The sequence below is a fragment of the Balaenoptera borealis genome (genome assembly GCF_965194805.1).
Source record: "Balaenoptera borealis genome assembly, chromosome: 20".
Classification (NCBI taxonomy): Eukaryota; Metazoa; Chordata; class Mammalia; order Artiodactyla; family Balaenopteridae; genus Balaenoptera; species Balaenoptera borealis.
Window position 1 is genome coordinate 16,958,899 of NC_138879.1, and position 24,903 is coordinate 16,983,801.

A 24,903-nucleotide genomic window follows, 5' to 3' on the forward strand; every position below is an offset into this window, starting at 1 on the left:
CATAAAGGGACTTGTAGAATTAAGTATGTGTAAGGTTCATGTGCAGAAAGCTAGTTTACTTACCACTGACTTAACTCAGCTGTAGTGACAGGTATAAGTTGTTAGGTCTCAAAGGAAAACTTGATTGGGGTCTTAGAAAAAAATAAAATTAACTAAAAATCAAGCCAGAGTTTACTAATTGTGATGGTTAATTTTGTGCTAATTTGCCTGGGCCTCAGGGTGCCCAGACATCGGTTAAACATTATTCTGGGTGGGTTGTGTTTACCATTTGAATCTGTGGACTGAGTAAAGCAGTTGTCCTCCCTAATATGCCATCCAATCAGTTGAAGGCCTGAATAGAACAAAAAGGCTTACCTTCCCTTGAGTAAGAGGGAATTTCCTACTGCCTGAGCTGGGATATCAGTTTTTTGCTGCCTTCAGACTCAAACTGAAACACCTCTTCCTGGCTCTCAAGCTTGCAGGCCTTTGGACTGGAACTACACCATCAGCTCTCTCGTGTCTCCAGTTTGCCAGCTGCAGAGCTTGGGACTTGTCAGCCTCCATAATTATGTTAGCCAACTCCTTACATTTAATCTCTAGATAGATAGATGGATAGATAGATTTTATATATATATATATTCTTTTTTTTTTTTTCAGGTACCAATAGAATAGATAGACTAGATCTATAGATCTATTGATTCTGTTTCTCTGGAAAACTTTGACTAATATACTAGTATTAACATATTTGTTTCATTAAAGGAAAGTTTAAAAACAGTGTCATGGGATTTCTGGTTCTGGCAATACAGTAGACTAGGTAACCTGAAAACCTTCCTTCTACAAAAATCTTCAAATGCTGGGTAAAATATAACTAAAATAATTTGAAATGCACAATTGAGCTCTCAGGAAAGAAAAGGAAGTCTTCAGAAATCAAAAGAAAACTGAAATCTAGAGTAGTAAAGATGAGCTGCAGCTTTTGGTTCTGGTAATGTGTGCATTTGGGTTTTAGCATCCACTAGGGGGCATAAAATGAGTCCTTGAACTTACTTAAGGTGTGGCCTAGGAACTGGAACCTTCAAAGCAGCTCTATCATCAATGAAAAGCATGACTAGAAAATACTTCCCTACCAGCACAGAGAAATAACAAAACCTTTTAACTATTTGCTTGGGTTCTAGAGTGGGAGATGAGGAATCTGCCATGGGAATTCTAAACCATGGATCTTTAACTCATGCTTAGGATTTGAAAAAAAAACACACACACATAAACACCCCACTATGTAGTCTGGGGCCCCCAAATTGAGAAATTAATTTTAAAATGAATCCTGGGCCAATGTTACCACATAGGGTTGTTAGATATAAGCACACCCCAAGGGATACTCCAACAAAGCCAGGCCACAAGAGATTCTCACAGGGGAAGCTAAAATAGCTCCAGTAAATGGAAAATGTCATCATCAAAAAAAATTTTTTTTTTTTAATTATTGATTCCTACTGAATCAGCAACTCTGGGGGTAGGTAGAGCCTAGCAACATGTGTTTTTTTACTTTTTTGTTTGTTTGTTTGTTTATTTATTTATTTATGGCTGTGTTGGGTCTTCGTTTCTGTGCGAGGGCTTTCTCTAGTTGTGGCAAGCGGGGGCCACTCTTCATCGTGGTGCGCGGGCCTCTCATTATCGCGGCCTCTCTTGTTGCGGAGCACAGGCTCCAGACGTGCAGGCTCAGTAATTGTGGCTCACGGGCCTAGCCGCTCCGTGGCATGTGGGATCTTCCCAGACCAGGGCTCGAACCCGCGTCCCCTGCCTTGGCAGGCAGATTCTCAACCACTGCGCCACCAGGGAAGCCCCCATCAAAATTTTAAACTCAGCAACTAGGTTGAACATAAGCAGTAGTTTCAGCTGAGGAGAGATATGATAAACAGTAGAATAGATCTAAAGAAATCACCCAGAATGTAGCACAGAGAGATACAGAGATGGAAAATATGAAAGAGAAATTGAGATAACAGAGTTAAAATGAGAAGTCCAAATAAAAAGAATAGTGTAGAGGCAATATTCAAAGATAGAATGGCTGAGAATGTTTTAGAATTGATAAACATAAATACTTAGATTCATGTAGCACCATGAGCCCAAATGGGATAAGTAGAAATTTATATCTAGATGCATTGTAGTGAAACTGGAGAATACCAAAGGAAAAAAGAGAAATGTCTTAGTATCAACAAAAAAGAAATGATGATGACATCCAAAGGGATATCCATTATGTTGACAGTAAACTTTTTAACAACAGCAAGAGAGACCAGAAAACAGTGTAAGAATATCTTCACAGAGCTAAGTAAAAATAACTGTCAACTTAAAATTTTATACCCAGCTTAATTCTCATTCAGGAATAAGATGAAATGAAGGTATTTTTTCAGGCAAAGTCTAATAGAGTTAACTAGTCACAGAAGCTTGTTGGAAGAATGTGAAGCAGGATATATTTGAGACTGAAGAAAATTGAACCCAGAAGGAAACAGTGGATGCAAGAAACAATGGTGAGCAATGAAATTGGTAAAAATGTAGATAAAATCTGGAGCTTCTACTTCTGGTAGTGGCAGATTAGGTAATTTGAATCATGCCTGCCACTGAAGACTACCGGAAAAGCTCAATAAAATGTTTAATTTTTTTTTTTTAACGTGTTTGGAGGTATCAGAGAGCTTACAAGATCTAGGGGGAGAATGGAGGCCCAGAAAAAAAGGTCCCAGTGTATGGGGGTCACTGTTCCTCTGGAGAAATTAGCCATTTCTGGAGGGAGCTGCTAAACAGCTATGCAGCCCTCTTGACTGGCTAGTGGGTATAAGGAGGACAGAGATTAGAGCCTATGGCCCACAAAGAGGGGACATCTGATGAACATGCCTCATTTTTTTTTTTTAATTTTTTTTTTTACATTTTATTTATTTATTTATGGCTGTGTTGGGTCTTCGTTTCTGTGCGAGGACTTTCTCCAGTTGCGGCAAGCGGGGGCCACTCTTCATCGCGGTGCGCGGGCCTCTCACTATCGTGGCCTCTCTTGTTGCAGAGCACAGGCTCCAGACGCGCAGGCTCAGTAATTGTGGCTCACGGGCCTAGTTGCTCCACGGCATGTGGGATCTTCCCAGACCAGGGCTCGAACCCATGTCCCCTGCACTGGCAGGCAGACTCTCAACCACTGCGCCACCAGGGAAGCCCCATGCCTCATTTTGAGCTGGGACTCTGAAGGGCTACACCATAGGAGCAAGTGTTAACCAGAAGCAGACATGCTGTTACAGAGGCTACAGATCAGCTTTGAGTCGTGTCATTCTCTAAAATTAGGCTGAGGGTTCCTAAACCACTAGTGCCCCCAGACATTTGGCAGAATTGTAGATCCTTCCTGGTGGAAGGTAGTATCATGCAAGGCCATAAACTATTTCTATAGTTTGTAAATGCAATGCCTGGCTTATAATCAAAAGCAATCAGATACACAAAGACATAAACAACATGAAGAAAGAGAAACAAAAGATGATAGAAACTGGGCCTCAAGATACTGGAATTCTCAGATACAGACTTTTAAAATAAGTATACTTATTACATTCAAAGAGAAACAAGATTGAAAATTTTGGCAGAGCACTGGAAACTGTTAAAAAAAAAATCAAATGGAAATTCTGGGAATGAGAAATTCAGTAAATTAACTCAAGTTTAAACAACAGATTAGACACATCTAAAGAGAGAATTAGTGAACTGAAAGATGTTAGACAAAAATAACTACAGACAAAGGATGAAAGGAATGAAGAGAGATAAATACCACAAGAAAGTCTAGTGCACAATTTAAATTTCCAGAAAGTCAGGAGAAAGAGGATGGGGCAAAAGCTGTATTTGAAGAGAAAAGGGTTTAGAACTTTCTAAAATGGGTGAAGAACATCAGTCCATGGATTCCAGCAGTGATATAAACCTCAAGCAAAAGAAATACTGAAGAATTCTACACTTATAATCATTGTTAAATGGCTGAAAATAAAGGAGAGAGAGAGAGAGAGAGAGAAATCTTAAAAGCAGCTAGAGAAAAAAAGGATTACCTTCCAATAAACAACAATTAGCTGGCAGCTGTCTTCTCAACAGAAATGACGAAATCAGTTGAATGTCATTTTTTAAGAGAATAGCTGTCAACTTAGAATTTGCATTGTCATGTAAATATACAATAAAGTACTGTATTGTAATAAAAATAGACTGTACACAGTTGTGAATCTAACAAATAAATGTTGAGCAAAAGAAAACACGAGAAAGGATCATATATGATTCCATTTATATACAGCTCAACTAAAGTATAGTGTTTAATGATGCTTTCTTCTAAGTTGGTAAAACTGTAAAGGAAAGTGAGGAATAATTACCTTAAAAATCAGATTGTGGTTGCCTTTGGGGCACGGAGGGGAGGGGTGTTGGGGAAGGGTGGTGAGGAGGCACTGCCAGGATGCTGGCACTCTTCTGTGTCTTGTTATGGTTACATGGATGTTCATTTTGTGACAGTTCCTTCAGACATACATTCACATTTGTGGAACTTGCCCTCTATGTATGTCATATTCCACAATAAAAACGTTTAAAAGAGGTTAAATTTAAGAAGCATTCACTGTACCAAATAATAATGATGATCAATATCTCTTTTTAAGGATAGAACTAAAATACGGAACAAAACATGTGGGAAGTGGGTTGAATCCATGTAAGATCCTTGTATTATTTGGGAAGAAGTTAGACATGTTAATTAACATAAAACTTAAGTAAATGTTTATGTGAAAATTGTTTATAGTTCTCAAGCTTTTCCAAGGCATGAGGGAGGAGTGGGGGAAGGAATAAAGAAAACTCAAACACTTTAGAAGGCAAGAAAGGAATAACAAGACTCAAAGAAAATGTGAAGATACTGAAAATGTAACTTTTAAAAAGATTTCACTTACAAAAGCAGTCAGAATGATAAAGTAACTAGGATTAAATCTAACAGGAACGTTAAAGGAGAAAATTATAAACATTTTTGAAAATCTTTTTTCAAGAGCTAATAAATGGTAAGATAGAACATGTTCACATGGGAATCCTGACATTATCTTTAAAATGACAGTTCTGCCCATATTAATCTGTAAGTTCAATGCTTTTCCAGTCAAGTCTAACAGGACTTTTTTGGAATTTGACGTTTTTTTTTTGGATGCTTGAAGAGTCATGAAAATTTTGGAGAATAATGAAAAGTTACTTTTTCAGATATCAAGACTTACTGGAAAGCTATAGTAATTGAAACAATTTTATATATTCATGCAAAAACAGACCATGGAAATAGAGGAACACAGGAAGAACTTGTTACGTGAAAAGTGGCAATACAAATCAGAGGGGAAATGATATACTGTTCCATGATGGGACTGAGATCATTGGCTCTCTGTTTGGAAAAAGATAAAATGCAGTCCCTATCTCACTTCATACAGAATTACAAAATGGATTTGCAAAAAACGAAACTAAAACTTACAAGAGAAAATTTTTAGAAGAAAACTAGGGAAAGACATTAAGAATTGAGGCTAGGGAAGAATTTCTTAATAAGATATAGAAATTAAATCCATAAAAGAAAAAAATGTTTATTTGGCTACATTAATATAAAGAAAATTCTCTCTGACAAATTACACTGAATACAAATGTCTCAAACTAGAGAAGATGTTTGCAACCCATATTATCCACAAAAAATTGGTATCTTCTATAATAAATTCTCTGTAATAACTCCTGTATAATAAGTAAGAAAAAGACAAACACCACAATTTTTAAAAAAAACTGGCAAAGGAGATGAATAGGCAGTTCCTCAGAGGAGGAACCCAACTGACGATAAGCAGATGAAACAATGCTCAGGAAAATGCATAATAAAAGAGAAATCACCTTATAAACAACCTGATAAAATTTACAAAGGCTAATAATGCCAGAAGTTGATGAGGTTATGGAGAAACAGGGCTTCATATACATTACTAGTCATAGTATAAATTAGAAAAATAGTGAGTAATATCGTGCAGATTAATTTGACACCTTACAAAAATGAAGATGCACAAACCTCATGACCCATGAGTTCTACTTCAAGACAGCTACCCTAGAGAAACACTCTTGCACTTGTGCACCAAATGACATGTACCAGAATGTTGATTGCCGCACTATATGCAATGGGGGGAAAACTAGAAATATCTTGATTCTTCTCAGTAGGAAATGGAATATTATCTTAGACATTAAAATAAATAACAGATTTACATGGATCAATATGCATAACACCCAGAAACATAATATCTATTTTTTTAATCTAGTAAGCTTTATTAAATCTAATTTATCCTGTCATTTCCTACTTTTTCTTATTTTTGTTGATGGTAAAAATAAATTTTAAACATTGCCTTTATAACAACACTTCTGCTGCTTCAAATCTACTTGTTGGGTGCTTAATCATTTCAGTTTTACACAAGGTGGTTTTCTCCCCTGCTTCCCTATATCCTATTATGTTCTTGTTCATATTCAGATCTCTAGCCGTCTCAGCTCCATTGCGTCCTGGTATATTATTGCAAGTCTAATAACTGATCTCAACTCTTCAGACAGTCCCAGAACCAATTCGGTTTTACAATTCATTCCTAATACTACAATATTTTTTGTTTCAGGTATCTTTTTACCTCTCAGAATACCAAGAAAAATAGTCATTACCATTTACTATCTGGGTTGAAAGAACTTCTTTTTAAAAATTGTTTTTAAGTTGATTACAGATCACTTGCAAACAAAAATAAAGGGAAGTAGAGACTATTAAAATATTTAATAGAGCTTAAATATAGCAAACCAAATTTTTATTCCATATTTTCCTGGGTTTGAAGATATCTACTGATTGCTCGATAGATAGATATATACCCAAAATGCGCAGGAGCCTCTGTATGTAACTAACTGTTTATCAGTTGTTATGCGTGAACTTGTACACTGATTCTAAATTTCAAATACATCTCTAATAGATTATAGCTTATCATTACTTCTTGTTCTTCTACTTGCCATCGTCAAGACAATACTTGAAGAGTTTTTGTTAAAATCTTTGGCTTATAATTTTGTTGAAGAGGGGAAGGACACCAGGCACTCCATAATTGCAAAATATTTTTATTTTTAGATTTGTATACACCTTTTAGAATGGCCAATCTAATTTTTTTTAAGTATCATTTTAACTTTATTTATTTATGGCTGCATTGGGTCTTCATTGCTGCACGTGGGCTTTCTCTAGTTGTGGCGAACATGGGCTACTTTTCCTTGCAGTGCACGGGCTTCTCATTGCACTGGCTTCTCTTGTTGCGAAGCCCGGGCTGTAGGCTCGTGGGCTTCAGTGGTTGTGGCTCGCGGGCTCTAGAGTGCAGGCCGAGTAGTTGTGGCGCATGGGCTTAGTTGCTCCGCAGCATGTGGGATCTTCCTGGACCAGGGCTCGAACCCATGTCCCCCGCGTTGTCAGGCAGATTCTTAACCACTGTGCCACCAAGAAAGTTCCCCAATCCAATTTTTAAATGTCTGCATCATCTCTTTCTTCTTGTTATCTCTCTAATACCTGCCTACAATATATGTCTACTAGAAACCATGTCAAGAAAATTCTGATACACAGATGAAAGAAGAGATGAAAGAATACTGTCACGTGTCCCTTTAGAAAAAAATGAGATGGCCTAGCTGATCAAAAAAATATTGCACAATGAAAACTTTTTGTTGAATAAGTAACTGGATGAAAATGCTGTATTTTCTTTTTGTCCTTAGAAATATATTATTCAGGGCTTCCCTGGTGGCGCAGTGGTTAAGAATCCGCCTGCCAATGCAGGGGACACAGGTTCGAGCCGTGGTCCGGGAAGATCCCACATGCCACGGAGCAACTAAGCCCATGCACCCCAACTACTGAGCCTACACTCTGGAACCCACGAGCCACAGCTACTGAAGCCTGTGTGCCACAACTACTGAGCCTACACTCTAGAGCCCGCGAGCCACAACTACTGAAGCCCGCGCGCCTAGAGCCCATGCTTTGCAACAAGAGAAGCCACTGTAATGAGAAGCCTGCGCACCACAACGAAGAGTAGCCCCCGCTCGCCACAACTAGAGACAGTGAAGACCCAAAGCAGCCAAAAATAAATAAATAAATCTATTTTAAAAAAAAGAAATATTCAGTCATCCTTGAGTTTGAGAAAATCTATGTAGGATACCATTATCTGAAGGCACAGAGTCTGAGATTTTACTTATAATGATCCATTTCACCATCTTCGTTTGTGTCTCAGGTGCTGCTATTTCACTCTTTGTGTTCATCTTTGGATTCATCTAATAATTATGAAATATTTTCCTCTGTTGATTTTCTTTTCTTTGCCAAGGAAGGCCAAGGAACAAAAACAAACAAACAAAAATCTGAATTCTCAACTGTGTTCAGTTAAAGCTAAAATCAGGCAACAAAGATGGTGGATGGTGTCTAGACTTCTTTTATACCTTCTTGAGAGAAGATGCAATACTTTGGGCAACACAATGAAAAAGCTGAAAGTTGATGTCATCGTGATATTTATTTCACTATTGCATCATTCTTCAGAGCAATTCCATCTGTTTATTTTCTTATTATTTTAATCTTTTTCAGTACAGTTAGGAATAATTGATGAGTAATGATGACATAATTTCTAGAATTTTGAAATAGCATAATATATCTTAGATTTACAAATAGATCCAGTGGACCCATGCAGTAATTGCAAGATGGAATGAGGTTTTTTTCTGTTTTTAAAAAAATATATTTTCCGTTTTGTTCCTGTGGAATACTTGTAGAAAAAACGTAGTCATGAGATATCAATCTTTATAAATAGTTAAAACTGCTTAACAATGAAAATTAAAAACTGAAATTGTTTTTCAAGTGGACCCTAATGGTATACTGAGGATTAAACATTAGTTGCAGGTGAGAAGCATTTTATAAAATCTGTTGTGATAGTTTCCACATGGCTGCATAGGTATCTTTGGTGCTGTTTTTAAACTTGCAGACAGTTTAAGTATGACACTATTAATAATAAAACTGAGTTGGCAAAGAATTTCTAGGTAGATATTAATCATAGCCAGCTCTTTCTGATATACTTTTCTCAATCCTTACATCCAGAAAGGCTTGGTATATTCGGTTAATGACCCCATGGAGAGTATATATGTGTTACATAATAAAGAAAAGCATCACCTCTGTGATTCTGGACAGTCCAGGCTGACAAAGATGAACACTTGCATATAGGTCAAAGTAGCTAAATATAGAACAGCCATTTTCCAAGGCTGTTGCCAGGGGCTCCACAGCATCAGCTCTGTTTCTACGGGGGAAGACTTTGCAAATGGTAAGAACAGAGCTACAAGTCAGTGAGTTGAAGAGAATTGCATTGTGGAACTTTAAACTCTTTGGTAAAGGGTTTATTGATAATTCAGCTATATTAATCTGTGAACATTAATCTTGACATCTTCCTTACCTGATTCCTAATTTATTGCAGTAAGAACTTGCCTTTATTTAAGTAACACACCTGTAGAAATTGATGTTATCATACTCAGTAGGTTGGCGGAAGGGACCTGATGACAAGTCATAAGATTAGCAAGGTTCTGAAAAGGTCAGAATTGTACTGAATTATGTTTAGGGAAGATTGCTCCTGTGATCATTAAATCAAGCACAGTGTCCTTATTGTCTCTGGCTTCCCTTCCACATAGATGATTTTTGAGGTTGGACTGAGAAGGAAGTCATGATTCCAGTGGTAACATAAGGCACATTGATAGCAAAATTCATACATTTTAACAGCTTTTTGTTTTATGCTGTATTGACAGACAACTTTGAATAAAAATGTTTTCTAAAAATAATGTAGAATCTCACAGCTTTTTAGTCACAAACAGGAGTGTCCTAGTTTTTCTTTGAAGACAGCAAGCATTAATGCTCTACTATATAGAAGTGTTTGGCAAAGCTAAGGTTGTAGTTCCAATTCTTCATTCTCTGTCTTCTCTACAGATGGAAAGGTGAATAGTTTTTGGTGTTGAAATTTTTTTAAGTAACAAGCTATCACTTATCATCAGACATCTGTTCAATAAATATGACAATAATTGAGAAATAAAGTTAATTTTTTCAGATTTTAATTTAGTTTTAAAACAGTTGTGGAAAGAGAACAATTTGTAAGTTATGTTCAGAAAAAAATATAATGAAACTTAGTTAAATTTTGGAAACCTTGATGAACACATGAGTATCATCTTGCATAAGAATACATTAAAGAATGAACAATACTCCAAATAATGAATAATAGAATGTTAGTGTTATAAGATACTGTATCTATTTTTTGTTTATTATTATGAAGTAGAACTAACTTTTCTGGTGTACCGTTTTATAGATTTTAACATGTGTATAGTTTCATGTAACCACCACCAAAATCTACATGTGGAACATTTACATCACCCCCCAAAATTCCCTCATGCTGTTCCTTTGCTAATAACTCCTGGTAACTACTGATCTGTTTTCCGTTCCTATACTTTTGTCTTTTAGAGTGTCATATAAATGGGATCATAGTATGTAACTATGACTGGCTTCTTCTTCTTTTTTTTTTTTTTAAATTTTATTTCTTTATTTATTTATTTATTTTTGGCTGTGTTAGGTCTTCGTTTCTGTGCGAGGGCTTTCTCTAGCTGCGGCAAGCGGGGGCCACTCTTCATCGCGGTGCACGGGCCTCTCACTATCGCGGCCTCTCTTGTTGCGGAGCACAGGCTCCAGACGCGCAGGCTCAGTAGCTGTGGCTCAGGGGCCCAGCTGCCCCGCGGCATGTGGGATCTTCCCAGACCAGGACTCGAACCCGTGTCCCCTGCATTAGCAGACAGACTCTCAACCACTGCGCCACCAGGGAAGCCCTGGCTTCTTCTTTTTGAGACTGGCTTCTTTCACTCATCATATTGCCTTTGAGATTCATCCGAGTTGTCGCATGTATCAAACATCCCTTTTTACTGTTGAGTAGTATTCCATCTTATGGATGTACCATAGTTTGTTTATTCACTCATCGACTAGAGTGCATTTGGGTTGGTTCTAGTTTGGGGCAGTTATGAGTAGAGCTGCTATAAACCAAGGAGTGGAATTGCTTGATCATACAGTGTTTTATCTGTTTTTATTTTTTTAATATATATTCAGATGTGTTTTAGATCCAATCCAATTTCCTTCAGGTCATTTTTAGAACTGTTTTTCTTCCTACTTCTGATGTAACATTTCATCTTTTATCTTTGTCATGTTTGCTTGATCCTTTTTCCTTTGGGTTGCCTTTATTGGAGTCATCTTCTGGTATTGTAGCCCAGAATCTGTCTTGCTTTTATATGCCTCCAGCTTAATTATATGATTCATCTTCTTACAGAATCTAGTTCGCTGCTATACTCTTCTTTACCATTTGTAGATGACTTTCAGATCTGTCTTTCTCACCTGTTTTCTTCAGTTTATATCTTATTCTCTGGAGGACATTTCTAATTAAATGTCCTGTTAACTCTTTAATCTTCTTATGGTAGAAACTTAAAAAAAATTTTTTTCCCTTCCATCTTTTCCCTTCTACAGCTTTCTTATCATAACTACAAGATAATTTCTTACCTTTGCTGTTACTTCCCCTTCTACTTGCAGGCAGTAACCAAACCTAGGACTTTGCTTTTTAGTCATCACTACTCCCATCACCATAACTCTCTTACAGTTTCTGTTTACCTCATTTACATACCACTGTTTCTCACTGACCTTCCAACTACATATTTCTCAGTTTCCATCCTAAAGTCAGGATTAAAATTATCTTACATAAAGAGGATTCTGCTTTTGCAAGTGTGTGTGTGTGTGTGTGTGTGTGTGTGTGTGTGTGTGAGAGAGGGAGAGAGAGAGAGAGAGAGAGTTTCAATAGAAAGGCCTGCTCCCTGTTGTGATAGTACTATAACTTTTGTTTCTCACGTTAGGTAAATTTTATTATCCCTTTTATAGGGCCTGGATTGCCTCTTAGCCATTTGCTCAAGTGGCCCTGCATGCTTCTAAATTCTTATCTGTTAGGCCCTCTTTTTCTCCTTCTACATGTCTTTGTTCAGGAGTAATTTCTCATACCACAAAACAAGTATACCTGTGATTTAGGAGGACACAAAGTTGTGTTTGTAGGTAATATGATTGTCTACTTAGAAAATTCAAAAGAATCAACTAAAAAAACTTAGATGTTAGAAGTAGCCAGATATAAAATAAATATACAAAAATTAATATTTCTTCATATATACTGTTTTTGAAATACAATGTAAGAATCCCATGCACAACTGCAACCAAAAAAACATAAATAGTTAGGAATGTTATGAATGAATTAATATGGCAAAAAGTATAAAACTTTATTGGGAGATGTAAAAGACTTGAATAATTGGAGAGACATATTCTTAAGAACTGAATATGCTATAAAGATATTAGTACTTCCTAAACTAATTTAGAGATTGAATCTTAATTCCAATCAAAGCTTGGCTTTTTTGTTTATTTTTTACTTTTTTTGTTTGTTTTTCATTGGAGAAAGTTGTTTTTACTCTAGTAGAATGATTCTAATAATCATCAGGAAGTAAACATGGTTGAAAGTAGCCAAGACAGTTATAAAAAAGAAGAAGAATGTGTGGAGGGTAAGAGCTTGCCCAAACTACTGCTATAGTCCATAGTATAGGCTGGAAATAATCTAGCATATATAAAAATATAAAGCCTGATAGAAATGGCATCTCAATCAATGAAGAAAAGGTTATTTAGTCAACAATACTGGATCAGTTAGTTAACTCTTTGAAGAATTACTTGGATTCTTACTTCACTTGTACCATATACAAAAATAAAATTCCAGATAGACTAAAGAATTATATGTAAAGTAAAAATTTACAAGAGAAGAAAATGTAGGTGACTACCAGTGTCTGTAATGGGAGAGGATTTTAAGGATAAAAGTAATGGAAAACATCATAAAAACAAAAATTGATAATGTTGGCTGTTTAAATAGTGAAAATACATTTTTTAAAACCCTTCCATTTATCAAAAATATACCGTGAGTAAAATTAAAAGACAAATAGCAAACTGGGATAAAACATTTATAATAAATATAATAATACCCTTAATATATAAATAATTTTTATAAATCAATAAAAATTATTAAATCCCAACAGAAAAATGTACAGAGACATGAACAAATAATAAGAGAAAAATTATCAGTGGTAAAAAAAATGATCTTAAAAAGTGCTAGCCTCGTCAATAATTAGACTAATGCCAATTAAAAATGATTGAAAAATACCATTATTCATCCATCAAGTTGGTAACTACTTTTAAAAATTTCTAGTATTCATTACTTTCGAGGATATACCAAGATAGGCACTGTCATATATGGTGGTAGGATTGTTACAAAATGATAAAGCCTTTCTAGAAAAATATTTGAAAGCCTATTTCAAGAGCATTAAAATACTCAAAACACCTTTTAACATAACAATTTGCCTTCATGAAGTAATCATACATATTGTCAAAGATTTAAGTATAAAAATGTTCATTGCAACAACTTCTTGATACTAAAAACTTAGAAATTATTAAATATGTGACAGTAAAGAATTAATGTGGAGTAGGGGAATTAAATTGTGAAACCAGTCATATGATCAAATATTATGGAGCCATTAAAAATCATAATGTATAGCTGTATTTATAGACATGGGAAAGGGCTTAAGATAATATCTGGGCTGAAAAAAAGAGATACAAACTTTTTATGTAGTACCAAATTAATAATATCAGTTATTTCTAGCTAGTTCAATTTTGGATGATTGAGATTTCTTTACATCTTTTGGTATTTTTTCCAAGTTTTCTGTAGTGATCATGTATTTTGCAATTAGAACCCAAAATAACAATTTTAAATTGTTTTCAAAAAACAGTTAATGTTCAAGAGAATGCAAGATGCAGTGAGTTTCCAATTTTTAATTAAAATAAAATTAAAACAGAAATAAATCTGCATTAACAGCATTTATCTTTAAGCAATATAATATAGTTTATTTTTAACTTATTTCTATTTGTTTTATAACTTTTGCTCAGTTAACATCTAATACTTTCATAATAAAAATTTTAAGTCTATTTAAAAAAAAAATGATATCCTTTCCAGAGTTTTAGTGAATACCAACCATATCTAATCTTGAATCTCATTATGCCCATCATTTATACCATCTGTATGTTGTCATATTTAGGTTATGTTCATTTTCACCTGTTTTGTTTTGCTAATCCCTAATGTTTTTTGTTTAAAAAAAAAAAATCTCTGCAATGCACTTCCCCCTTTGGTTCCTAACAAGAGACTTAATTACTTAAATATAAATTGCTAGAAGGTCCATGTTAACTTAACCTAGTGAATTATGGGCATTTAAAAGTATTTGCATCTATTAAAAGTTCAAAATATATAAACTGATTTCTTTTAATGATAACTCTATATCTGACAAAGTAAAACAGAAATCACTGTGTAGAAGAAACAGCATCTGCTTGACCATGTTCTTTTTATAAACTTTGTTCTCACTTTACTGTTCAGAAGAAGCAATCTGTTTTCATATGATATAACTGAATATGAATCAAGTTCAGTATCTTCTCCCATTTGCCCAATTCCCAGTCCACCTCTGTGTGGAGTTACTCTTCAGCTATATAGTATTAAAAATATTAAACTTACTGCTTTGGGGGCTATCCTCTCACCAAAACTAAGGGAAAATGGGAGGGAGATGCCATTCATTGACTTAAGAAATGCTTGACAGTTCTTCTTTCAAAGAGTGAGATAAGAAATGTGTGTGAATGAATAGTTAGTTATGATGGACTATTCACTTTCATCAGTATATAATGTGTGTTTTCATTTTACGTCTATTAAATATGAGGTTCTGGGGAATGCCTTTTCACTTTGCAGAATTCTGAGACTGCAGTTCCAACACCTTTGAGAGGGCAGCAATCATGATTATACTGGCTACATTTATTAGTCAAAAGGCGAGAAAGCTTTGTTTTGCTTTTTTGATTAGTTTGTTTAATAATATATTCAAATTATGACCTTTAATGTAATTTCTTTTACTAGCTTGGTGCTAACAGTGGTTTGCACATCATCATCTTTGATGAAATTGATGCCATCTGCAAACAGAGAGGGAGCATGGCTGGTAGCACAGGAGTTCATGACACTGTCGTCAACCAGTTGCTGTCCAAAATTGATGGGGTAGAGCAACTAAACAACATCTTAGTCATTGGTATGTTCGCTTGGTTTAAAAAAAAAAGGACTATGATTTCAAAAACATTAGATACATAGGTTCTGAATTCAGATTTGTGTAGCTTGTAATTATACTATTTTGCCAATGTTTCCAAATTAGAATCAAGTGATATTGAAGAATTTTACTATTTTAATGTCTAGCCTTAATAGGACAAATGAAAAATGGGTTTTAGTGACTCATGGCTTTATTTTTTTTTTAATAAAAATCCTCACTTTTTTTTTTTAATTTATTTTTTATTATTTTTGGCTACGTCAGGTCTTAGTTGTGGCATGTGGGATCTTTCGTTGCGGCACGCGGGCTCTTCATTGCGGCACATGGGCTTCTCTCTAGTTGTGGCATGTGGGCTCTTAGTTCCCCGACCAGAGATCGAACCCACGTCCCCTGCATTGGAAGGCAGATTCTTAACCACTGGACCACCAGAGAAGTCCCAACTCATGGCTTTAAACTTATAGTTAACAAGTGAAAAAGGCTGCACAATGTAATGCAGTGGTTTTCAAACTGGGTCCTGTAGGCCTCCAGGAGTCCTCAGAGGTACTTCAGGGTCTGTGTGGCCAGGGTTTGAGCTTCAGATCATGCATCCCTATTATAACTTATCTTTTTAACTGCTTTATGTACTGAAGTTCTTCTTAAGATGACTTTGAAAACAAAACAAAACAAAAAAATTCTGCCGTTTATGAAGGTTGAAAACCATTGGCCTACAAAAAAGAGAAGGGATGTTGGGGTCAGACAGATCATGTTCACATTGCCCCTCTCTCATTTTGACAGTTTACTTACCCTCTCTGAACCTAAAATTTTCTTTTTAAATATTTGAAGCTTTCATTACATTTATATTCTACTGGCCTGTACAGTAGTGAAATACTAAAGCAAAGTCCCCAGGTATTTTCATTAGGTCGAGAACAAATGATATTTTTGAAAATGACTGCTTTTCTATTTGACTTCTATAAAATGTCCTCTTAGCTTGTCAGGGAAATTGCTATTCTTACACATACTGAAGGGACATTTTATCTTATTTTTGAATTCTGGTAATTTGTGTGTTGTTTTGTTTTAACAACTGTGCTCAGGAATGACCAACAGACCAGATCTCATAGACGAGGCTCTCCTTCGACCTGGAAGACTGGAAGTTAAAATGGAGATAGGTAAATAGATCTGTCACTGATTGGGGGAGGGGAGTGTAATTAGAGTTCATTAGCAGGAGCAAAGTCATATAACTTAATATTTGTTAGAAAAGTTGTGTATCAGAAGCAGGTATTTACACGCTTGAGTACCTATAAGAAAAACATTAAGATTATAATAATCTCTATTTTATTTTCGATTTTATCAGGCTTACCAGATGAGAAAGGCCGACTCCAGATCCTTCACATCCACACAGCAAGGATGAGAGGGCATCAGTTGCTCTCTGCTGATGTAGACATAAAAGAACTGGCCGTAGAGACCAAGAACTTCAGCGGTGCTGAGCTCGAGGGTCTGGTGCGAGCAGCGCAGTCCACTGCTATGAACAGGCACATAAAGGTCAGTAAAATCAACTGCCATATTAGGAGTCTGCAGCCCTGTAAATACCATGCCAGTATTCTCTCTTTTTCCTTTCAGGCATACTAAGGACTAGGGTAATACTGACTTCTGATGGAGAATAGACATGGTAAAAGGTATAGGAATTAATTGTCAACTGCTAAATCTTCCGAGTAGTTGGAAAAAAGATAATGGTAGCATCTGCCCCATGGTAACCACTGACCCATTTACCTTAGGTTGCCACCATTTGATACAGACACGTGAAGATGAAGATTTTGAAGAATTTTTTAAAAATTTGTGCCGTGTTGACTTGTAACATGACATAGGAAGTTGGATTTTCTACATGCTAGAATTACGGGGGCTGCTTCATTAAGTAAATATATTGAATACCTGCTATTTTCAAGGTATTAAGCGGGAGACACAAAGATAATAAAGCACGACCTTTTCCCACAAGGAGTAGAGAGTCAGGGAAATGGATATGTTTGCAAATTAATACAATAATGTTATTGATACTTTGGTAGAACTACATACAAAGGATACTTTCATTTTGGTAAATAAAATTTGATAAGGTGCATTTGATCCTTTACCATCGCTTCTCTTCAGGTTTTACTTATCACCTGTAGTTAGATGACTCCCAGATTTATGTCTCATCTCTTGAAAGTGTCTTTCTCCCACTTTCAGATTTATACCAAATACCTCTACCTGGATGTGTTATCAGTTCTCAAATTTAATATTCCAAAACCAAATTCACTTTTTTGGGTTTTTTTTTTTTTTTTTTTTTTTTTAACTGCTTTCCTTCCTGCTCCTACTTCCCTGTTTATCCCAATTTCCCAAGCTTAAAACTCCAAGATTATCTTTGATTTCTACCACTCTACTGTGTCCTACATCAAGTTATTTGCCAAATTTTGTCAGTTCTATCTTGGCAGTATCTTTCAGTTCTCATTGCCACCACCTGTCTTCTGTTTGATTAACCTTCCTGTTTCACACCATTCTATTCTTCAGAAACTTTCAGTGACTCACCATGATCTACAGAACAAAGTACAGAAGTCTTCGTCTGGTCTTTAAGGTCCTCTTAGATCTGACCCTAAATTGGCCTTTCCTGATGTGTTCCCAGTTATCCTCCATACACTTTAGCCAAACCAAAATATTGAATATTTACCAGTCATCAGATATTAATGTATTTTTCTACTTCTCTGCTGTTGCCTCTTTTTTTTTTTTTTTTTTTTTTTATTCACTGAGAACCTTTACCCTCTATGTTTACTTATCTTTTCAATACCTGGCTCATGTACCACCACTTTCTCCCTTTCAAGAATGGTGTGTTCTATTCCTTCTTGGACTAGTAATGTATTGGAAATTCCCTGGCGGTCCAGTAGTTACGACTTGGCGGTTTCACTGCGGTGGCCCAGGTTCAATCCCTGGTGGGGAAACTAAGATCCCGCAAGCCACACAGTGCGGCCAAAAAAAAAAAAATAGTAATGCATCATTTACAATACCTTCTGTTGACTTTCGATCAGTGGGTTTATCTAGCCTAGTGTGTGCCGGGCACTGTACTAGGGGTTAATGCTCCAGTTGCCTACCCTTGAGCAGCTCACAGTCTAATCCTTCACATGCAGTAATAGAAAGTACATACGGGGTAAGGAAGTGAAAAGGTGTCAGGTGTGGTCAGCTTGTCGGGTGAGAGGAGCCTTCACAGAGGAATTTCTGGGTGGATATGTTTCCTGATGGAGTCAGGCATTTTAGGTAGAACAAATATGCAAAGGAACAGAGACATACAAACAGCATGTTGTGTTAGAGTAATTCAGTATTGCTGCAGCATAAAAGGTAGGGAAGGGGAGGTAGAGAGAGACGTGGGGGATACGTCAGGAGGCTAAAGCAGGGGATGGAGCACAAAGAGCCTTTTATATGGTGCTAAGAAGTATGGACTTCTTTTCTGTGAGTAGTGCTAAGCCATTGAAGAGTTTTAAGAATAGCAGTGACGTAGTGTTAAAACATAAGCTCACTCTGGCAGCTGTATCAAGTGGAGTATTTAGGGGAGTGAAGTTGGTGATGTAAGACAAGAGAGGGGAACTTGTATAACAATTCACGCAGGAAATAGTAAAAGCCTGAACAGTCAGGTCGAGTATGTTTTATTCGGGTATACCCTGGCAATGGTTTTAAACCAAGGGTCGGTAAATTGTGGCCCATGGGCCGTATCCAGCCAACCACCAGTTTTTATAAATAAAGTTTTTTTGGAACACAGCCACCCCTGTTCATTTATGTATTGTCTGTGGCTGCTTTCATGCTACAATGGCAGAGTTGAGTATTTGCAAAAGAGACTGCATGGCCCACAAAGCCTAAAATATTTACTATCTGGCCCTTTATGGAAAAAGTTTGTCAACCCCTGTTGTTGACTTTAAGTCCATATCTTATTCATTTCTGAATCTCCCACAGTATTTCATATAGGTCTTAATACTGAGAATATGGTAGCTGTTTAGTAAATATTTTTTAAACTAGTAAATATGTATTCTGAATCAAACTCTATCTATAAGCCATAATTCCCCTACATAATGGAACTGACTTTGTTCTAGCTCAAGAATGCCATAATGGAAGAGGCCACTTTAGACAAGATGGTAAACCTCTTTTAAATACTGGAGACCCAGTGGGGAGGAGAATACTACTAGTACTACTGCATTAAAACAAAACAAAAAAAAATTGAGAATGCCAAAGGACTGGATAGTGTGGGAAATATAGTATTGGGTCCTTTATAGAATGGATCCATTCATTTCATTCATCCATTCTGTCTCCTTGCCATAAGAAATGTTTTAGAAAAAGTGATGGTGACTTCAAGAAAAATTGTATAAATGATGTGAAAATTGCTCCCCACCATACCGATCTTTCACTTCAGACCACACCAGTGCTTCTTGGTACTATAATCCACAATAGCTAGTTTATTAGGTATCAGATTTTTCATATGCATTAGCCACTGAATTTTTATCTTATTTAGTCATTTGTCATTTTTATCACAATAATCTTATCCCAAGTGTCTTCTAAGCCATTGTCAAGAAACATGCTTTCTTTAAGCATGTATTGGATTTATTTACACACGGGGCAATGAGAAACGGTGGAAAAATCACAAGTTTTGTAGTCAGAAGGTGTGGTTATGTGTTACAGTTCTTCCCACTTTTTTTGTTTCTGATTTGTCAAGGGGAAATAACTACCTATTTCATCAAGTTTTTGTGAAAATGAAATCAAATACTGTTTGTGGAAGTGCCTTACAAACTATATAAATGTTTACTTCCATTTTTGTTATTATTGGCTGATTTGAGAGGATACTGTATACATCCTTTTCAATAGCTGAGTTTCTGATTTTTGTTGACTATTTGCAGTTATAATATTTCTGATTTAAAGCTAAAATGTTCACCACCACTGTACAGAATATGTTATCCTTTCAGATTTGCAAGTAAGAAGTAGTGCAAATAGTGGACATTATTTCCCTCACTTTTTCCATGTGGTTGAATTATCTTTAATTTAAACTTCAGATGATGCATATAGGCTTGTGATCAACACCTTTTGTACCAAACAGCTTTTGGTTTTTTTGGGTATCTGTGGAATATCTAATGCAAGGGACTTCACAGGTACTTCAGGGAAGGGAGAGATATCTAAGACACTAACCTCACTACCAAAAAAGAAATAGTACTAACATTTACTTTCTTTTCTGCATTTAAAAAAATCTGCACTGTCCAGGTCTTCAAACATTGTTTTCCCAACAAGACTCTTCCTCAGTTGAACAAAAGGCACACAGTTTTAGTATTCTCATTTCTGTACATATTTATAGCTTTATTAGTAGTGATTGATGAGTAAGTATTTAATTTGAAACTTATGACTTACAGTTGGTGTAGGACTTATACACAACATTCGTCTGTTTATTACGATGTTCTTTCTTTGTATTATAAAAAGCCATTGTTGGGAATTCCCTGGCAGTCCAGTGGTTAGGACTCGGTGCTCTCACTGCCAGGACCTGGGTTCAATCCCTGGTTGGGGAACTAAGATCCCGCAAGCTGACTGGCGTGGCCAAAAAAAAAGCCATTATTAGTGTTATTTTGCTTCCTTTTCAAAAGAATTAGGTTTAAACAAAGTCAGGTGGAATAAACTAAATAAGTCTTCCCTGTTAAACTGTTCTGTCAGGTTTTTTTGAAGCAAGTGGAAAATCCAGTCATGAACACCTGATGTGCATGTCATTTGTGCTTGAACCCATGTTTGTGGTCAACTAAAATTCATGTGACATTTGGTTGTTTTTAGCTTGCAAGGAATTTCTGCTTCAGGTAGAGAAGATAACACAAATTTCTTCTGCTCTAATCTGTTGTAAGGAAATGAATTGAGGACACACACACAAACACACACACACACACACACTTTACAACTGAATCAAAGCTGATTTATGTTTGCAGAATTTCAATAAAATTCTTTTTTATTTTCTGTAGAATTTTGAATGATTAAGGTCATTCTACCCTTAATTTAAGAGGAATGATAAGAACTTTGAAAGGTCGGATTTAAAAGGTTATGAAATTTAAGTGTGACCACTGGATATTTGCTAGTGTTGAAATACAAGTTTATTAGTTTCTGCAGGTATAAGCTGAAAGATGTTGCCTCTTCCATATTGATTAGCTGTTACAAATAAAATGCAGAAAAAAATCACACTAATTCAGACGAATAAGAAAAGGTTTTCTGAATGAGTAAAAATTCAGAATTGTAGATTTTTTTAAATAACATTTTGCGATTTTGACAAAATAGTAAAAGTTAGCCAAGAGAAGTCCTTAGAAAACTTACTTTAATGAATAGGTATGAAAGGTTTATCATTGTAATATTGATTACTTACAATTAGGTGACTTCTGAAATTCCTGGAGTGTCTAAAAACAACTTGTTCTAAAATAGCTGTCCCCCAGCCATCTTAATTCACTTTAATTCATTGGGTGAGTCCTTTCTTAGTAGTAAAAATACAAGGTTCACACCAGCTCCAGTCCTGAAATCTGTCATATTTTTCAGCAAATGCTGAAAGATAGACAAGATTTTCCCTTCATATTGCTATATGTTTCTGTCATTTGAATTCAGTTTCACTCTAAAAGGAAATCATAATAGTATTTCATAACACTGTTATGAAAATGCTTGCCTGTGCCTCCCTATGTACATACGAGAATCATTTTCTAGGATAGATAGATAGCCAGATGGATTTTTGAAGACATGGTTACATTGTCTTCTAGTTTCTAGTGTTTATTCTGGTTCCTTTTACAGGTGACCTGTTTTTGTCTCTCAAAAAGGTTCTAGAAATTTCTCTTCACCTTTGGTGTTCTGATAGTTTACAACACTGTGTCTAGACAGAGGTGGGTTTCTTTTCATTTACCCTGATCACTCATTGAAACCTTTAAACTGCAAAGATACACCTTTCTTCAGCCGGAGAAATTTTTTTTCTTCTGTCTTTTATTGTTTTTTCTCTATCATTCTTTCTCTTCTGTCCTTCTGAGACTCCTCTTAGATCAGTGTTAAAACTTCCAGATACATGTTCCATGCTTTTTAACCTTTCTCTCTCACTTTCTGTCATTTCATGGGATTTGGGGCAGGAAGGGAGACAAATAAAAGTGTTCTGTTTGCCATCTTGATCTAGTTTTCTGACAGAGTTCTTTTTGTCCCATAAGGCTGAGTTTTACAAAATGTTTGTCATTTTATTTGTCTCAGCAGTCCATTCCTAAAGGAACATGACTCATATTTTATAATAACCTTTGGAAGGTTGATACTGCTTAACATACTTTGGTTTTATAGTCAGATTTTTTTGAAGATATGTTTTTTTAAAGCCCGTAGTACCATTTTAAAAATTAGACTCACTTGCCTTGTGCTATTGAGAGTGAGCCCAGTCACATTAAAAAGTGTGTTGGTATCTCAGTCACTCATCAGGTCCAGGCAGCTCCAAGTGCTGATAAAGGCATTGATGCTTCTCCAGATGTCTGTTCTAAGTGGTAGCTCCAGGTGCAGTAAGCAGAATATTTGGAGCTGGCACATAGATTCTCAAGTACAGAGTATGAGTAAAAATCAAAGTTGTAGGTCCTTGGTCTCCTTGAATAAGGGTTCACAAACCTGGTTGAGCATCAGAACCACCTGTGCGCTTTATAAAAATGTAAATGCCTGGACCCTCTGCTGGACCTGTTAAATCAAAATCCTGCAGGGTGGGGCTGGGCATCTATATAAGTATGTAGGGGTGTGTGTGTGTGTGTATATCTTTAAAGACTCTAGGTGTTATTCTGATAGGCAGCCGAGGATGAAAACCACTGTTCCTAGAGACCCTCTCTATATAGTTTCTCCTCCTCGTGCCTCATTTTGAAAACAAAAACAAAAACAAAAAACTGCTATCCAGTGTTCTTTGGTAAAGATATGTGATAATTTACTTGACTGGTACCCTCTTCATGGACATTCAATTTGCTTCCAGTCTTCGGCTATTACAAATTACTCTAGTAGATATCCTGGTACATATAACTTTGTGCACATTTGTGAGTATATTTATGGGATAAACTCCACCTAGAAGTGGAGTTGTTCAGGCAAAAGGCATAATATATGTATATGTAGGTATGTATGTGTGTGTGTGTGTGTGTGTGTGTGTGTGTGTGTGTGTGTTTGTGAATTTGAGAGAGATTTTTTTTGTCTGTGGAAATATGCCTTTTATATCCTCAGGTGTTGTATTCTTAGGCTGAAAATATTCTTAAATCTTGGAAGTCCTTAACGTTTTGTTTTCATTTCTAATTAGGCCAGTACTAAAGTGGAAGTGGACATGGAGAAAGCAGAGAGCCTGCAGGTGACAAGAGGAGACTTCCTTGCTTCTTTGGAGAATGATATCAAACCAGTGAGTATGAATACTGAGTGATGTATAAGCCAAAAAAAATAATAATAATTCAGGGGAAAAATAAGTGCCATTTTACCTAGTATTTTGGAAGGTTATATCACATGTAGTTTTAAAAAAATCAAAATCTCAGTACTGGAACTGTCCAATATAAGAAACATCTGTTCAGTAACTCTGATGGCTGGGTAATTAACCAAGACTTACTGAAATATTTCTCATGATAGGGAGCTCACGATCTTGTAAGGCAGACCATTCAATTTTGAGACTTTCTAATTATTAGTTCTTAAATTGTTTTGAACTAGAAATAGTTTTCTCATTGGTTCTTATATAATCTGAAGCTACGGAAACCTAAATTCATCCTAATTCATCCATCCTTCGTATGTTAGTTATTATGTTTAAAATGAATTCTCATCTCCTTTCTCTCTCCCTTTCCCCACCCTCCTCCAAGGCATCCCTTTTTCTTGCTCAATACCTCCAGTTCCTCTAACTGCTATAGTTTCTAAAACTTTTAACCATTTTCAGTGCCCTTTTTTAAAAAGATGTCAATTTTCTTAAAATATACTCAAAACTCAATAGTCATAGTAGGAATTTTAGAATATATTATAAGGTCATTAACCCATTTTCCTATAAAACAACCACTCATGTTTTAGTAACCATTATTTGGAGTCCTATATTAATATAAAAACAAATTGTAGAACCTTAAAAAGGTGTGTATGTTGTTTTTCTTTCTTCAATGGACGTTGGGTGCACAGAATTGGATTAACCTTAATCTTTAATTCATGACATACTGTCATTAGTCTACAGTGTGTAAAATAAAATATGGTATGTATTAATTTTTTGAGACGTGCTATTTTATTACATATTTTATTATCAAGTCATCTATATGATTGTGCTATGCCTCATTTATTTTCATTGCTGAATAGCATTCCATTGTGTGACTAACACAATTTGTCTGTTTTCCTATCAATGGACAGTTGGAATGTTACCAGTTTTTTGTTATTACAAACAACTGCTGCTAAAGCATTCTTGAATGAGTTTCTCCTAGATATATGTTTAGGAATAAAATTGCTGGGTTGTTGGGTATATGAATGTACAACTTCAAACTAAGACTTTCAAGCTGTTTTTTTCAGTGGTTGAACCAATAAACACTTCCCCCAATAATGTAAAAGAGATCCTGTTCTTTACATCCTCTACAACACTTGGTATTGTCAGACTTATTTTTTGCCATTCAGTTGGATGTAAAATGGGATCGCGTTTTGGTCTTGATTTTCATTTCACTGATTACCTGTGAAGTATTTCTCCATATGTTTATTGGCCATATGAGTATCTTC

General features: G+C 35.8%; 1 protein-coding gene and 1 long non-coding RNA gene across 4 annotated transcripts in view; one reads left to right on the forward strand and one right to left on the reverse strand.

Annotated features, from left to right (window-relative positions):
• The window catches only part of NSF (N-ethylmaleimide sensitive factor, vesicle fusing ATPase), a 160,962-nt gene that overhangs the window by 88,338 nt on the left and 47,721 nt on the right, over positions 1 to 24,903 (forward strand). For all 3 annotated transcript variants that reach the window (XM_082373826.1, XM_082373825.1, XM_082373827.1), the window contains 4 exons: positions 15,018 to 15,183; positions 16,266 to 16,340; positions 16,526 to 16,713; positions 23,480 to 23,575. In XM_082373826.1, coding sequence (XP_082229952.1) covers positions 15,018 to 15,183; positions 16,266 to 16,340; positions 16,526 to 16,713; positions 23,480 to 23,575 — 525 coding nt within the window. The remainder of the gene's footprint in view (positions 1 to 15,017; positions 15,184 to 16,265; positions 16,341 to 16,525; positions 16,714 to 23,479; positions 23,576 to 24,903) is intronic.
• LOC309619094 lies at positions 192 to 7,708 on the reverse strand. The gene is made up of 2 exons (XR_014238762.1): positions 3,174 to 7,708; positions 192 to 2,856 (listed from the first exon to the last, which is right to left on the reverse strand). It is a non-coding gene; the product is annotated as an uncharacterized lncRNA (long non-coding RNA).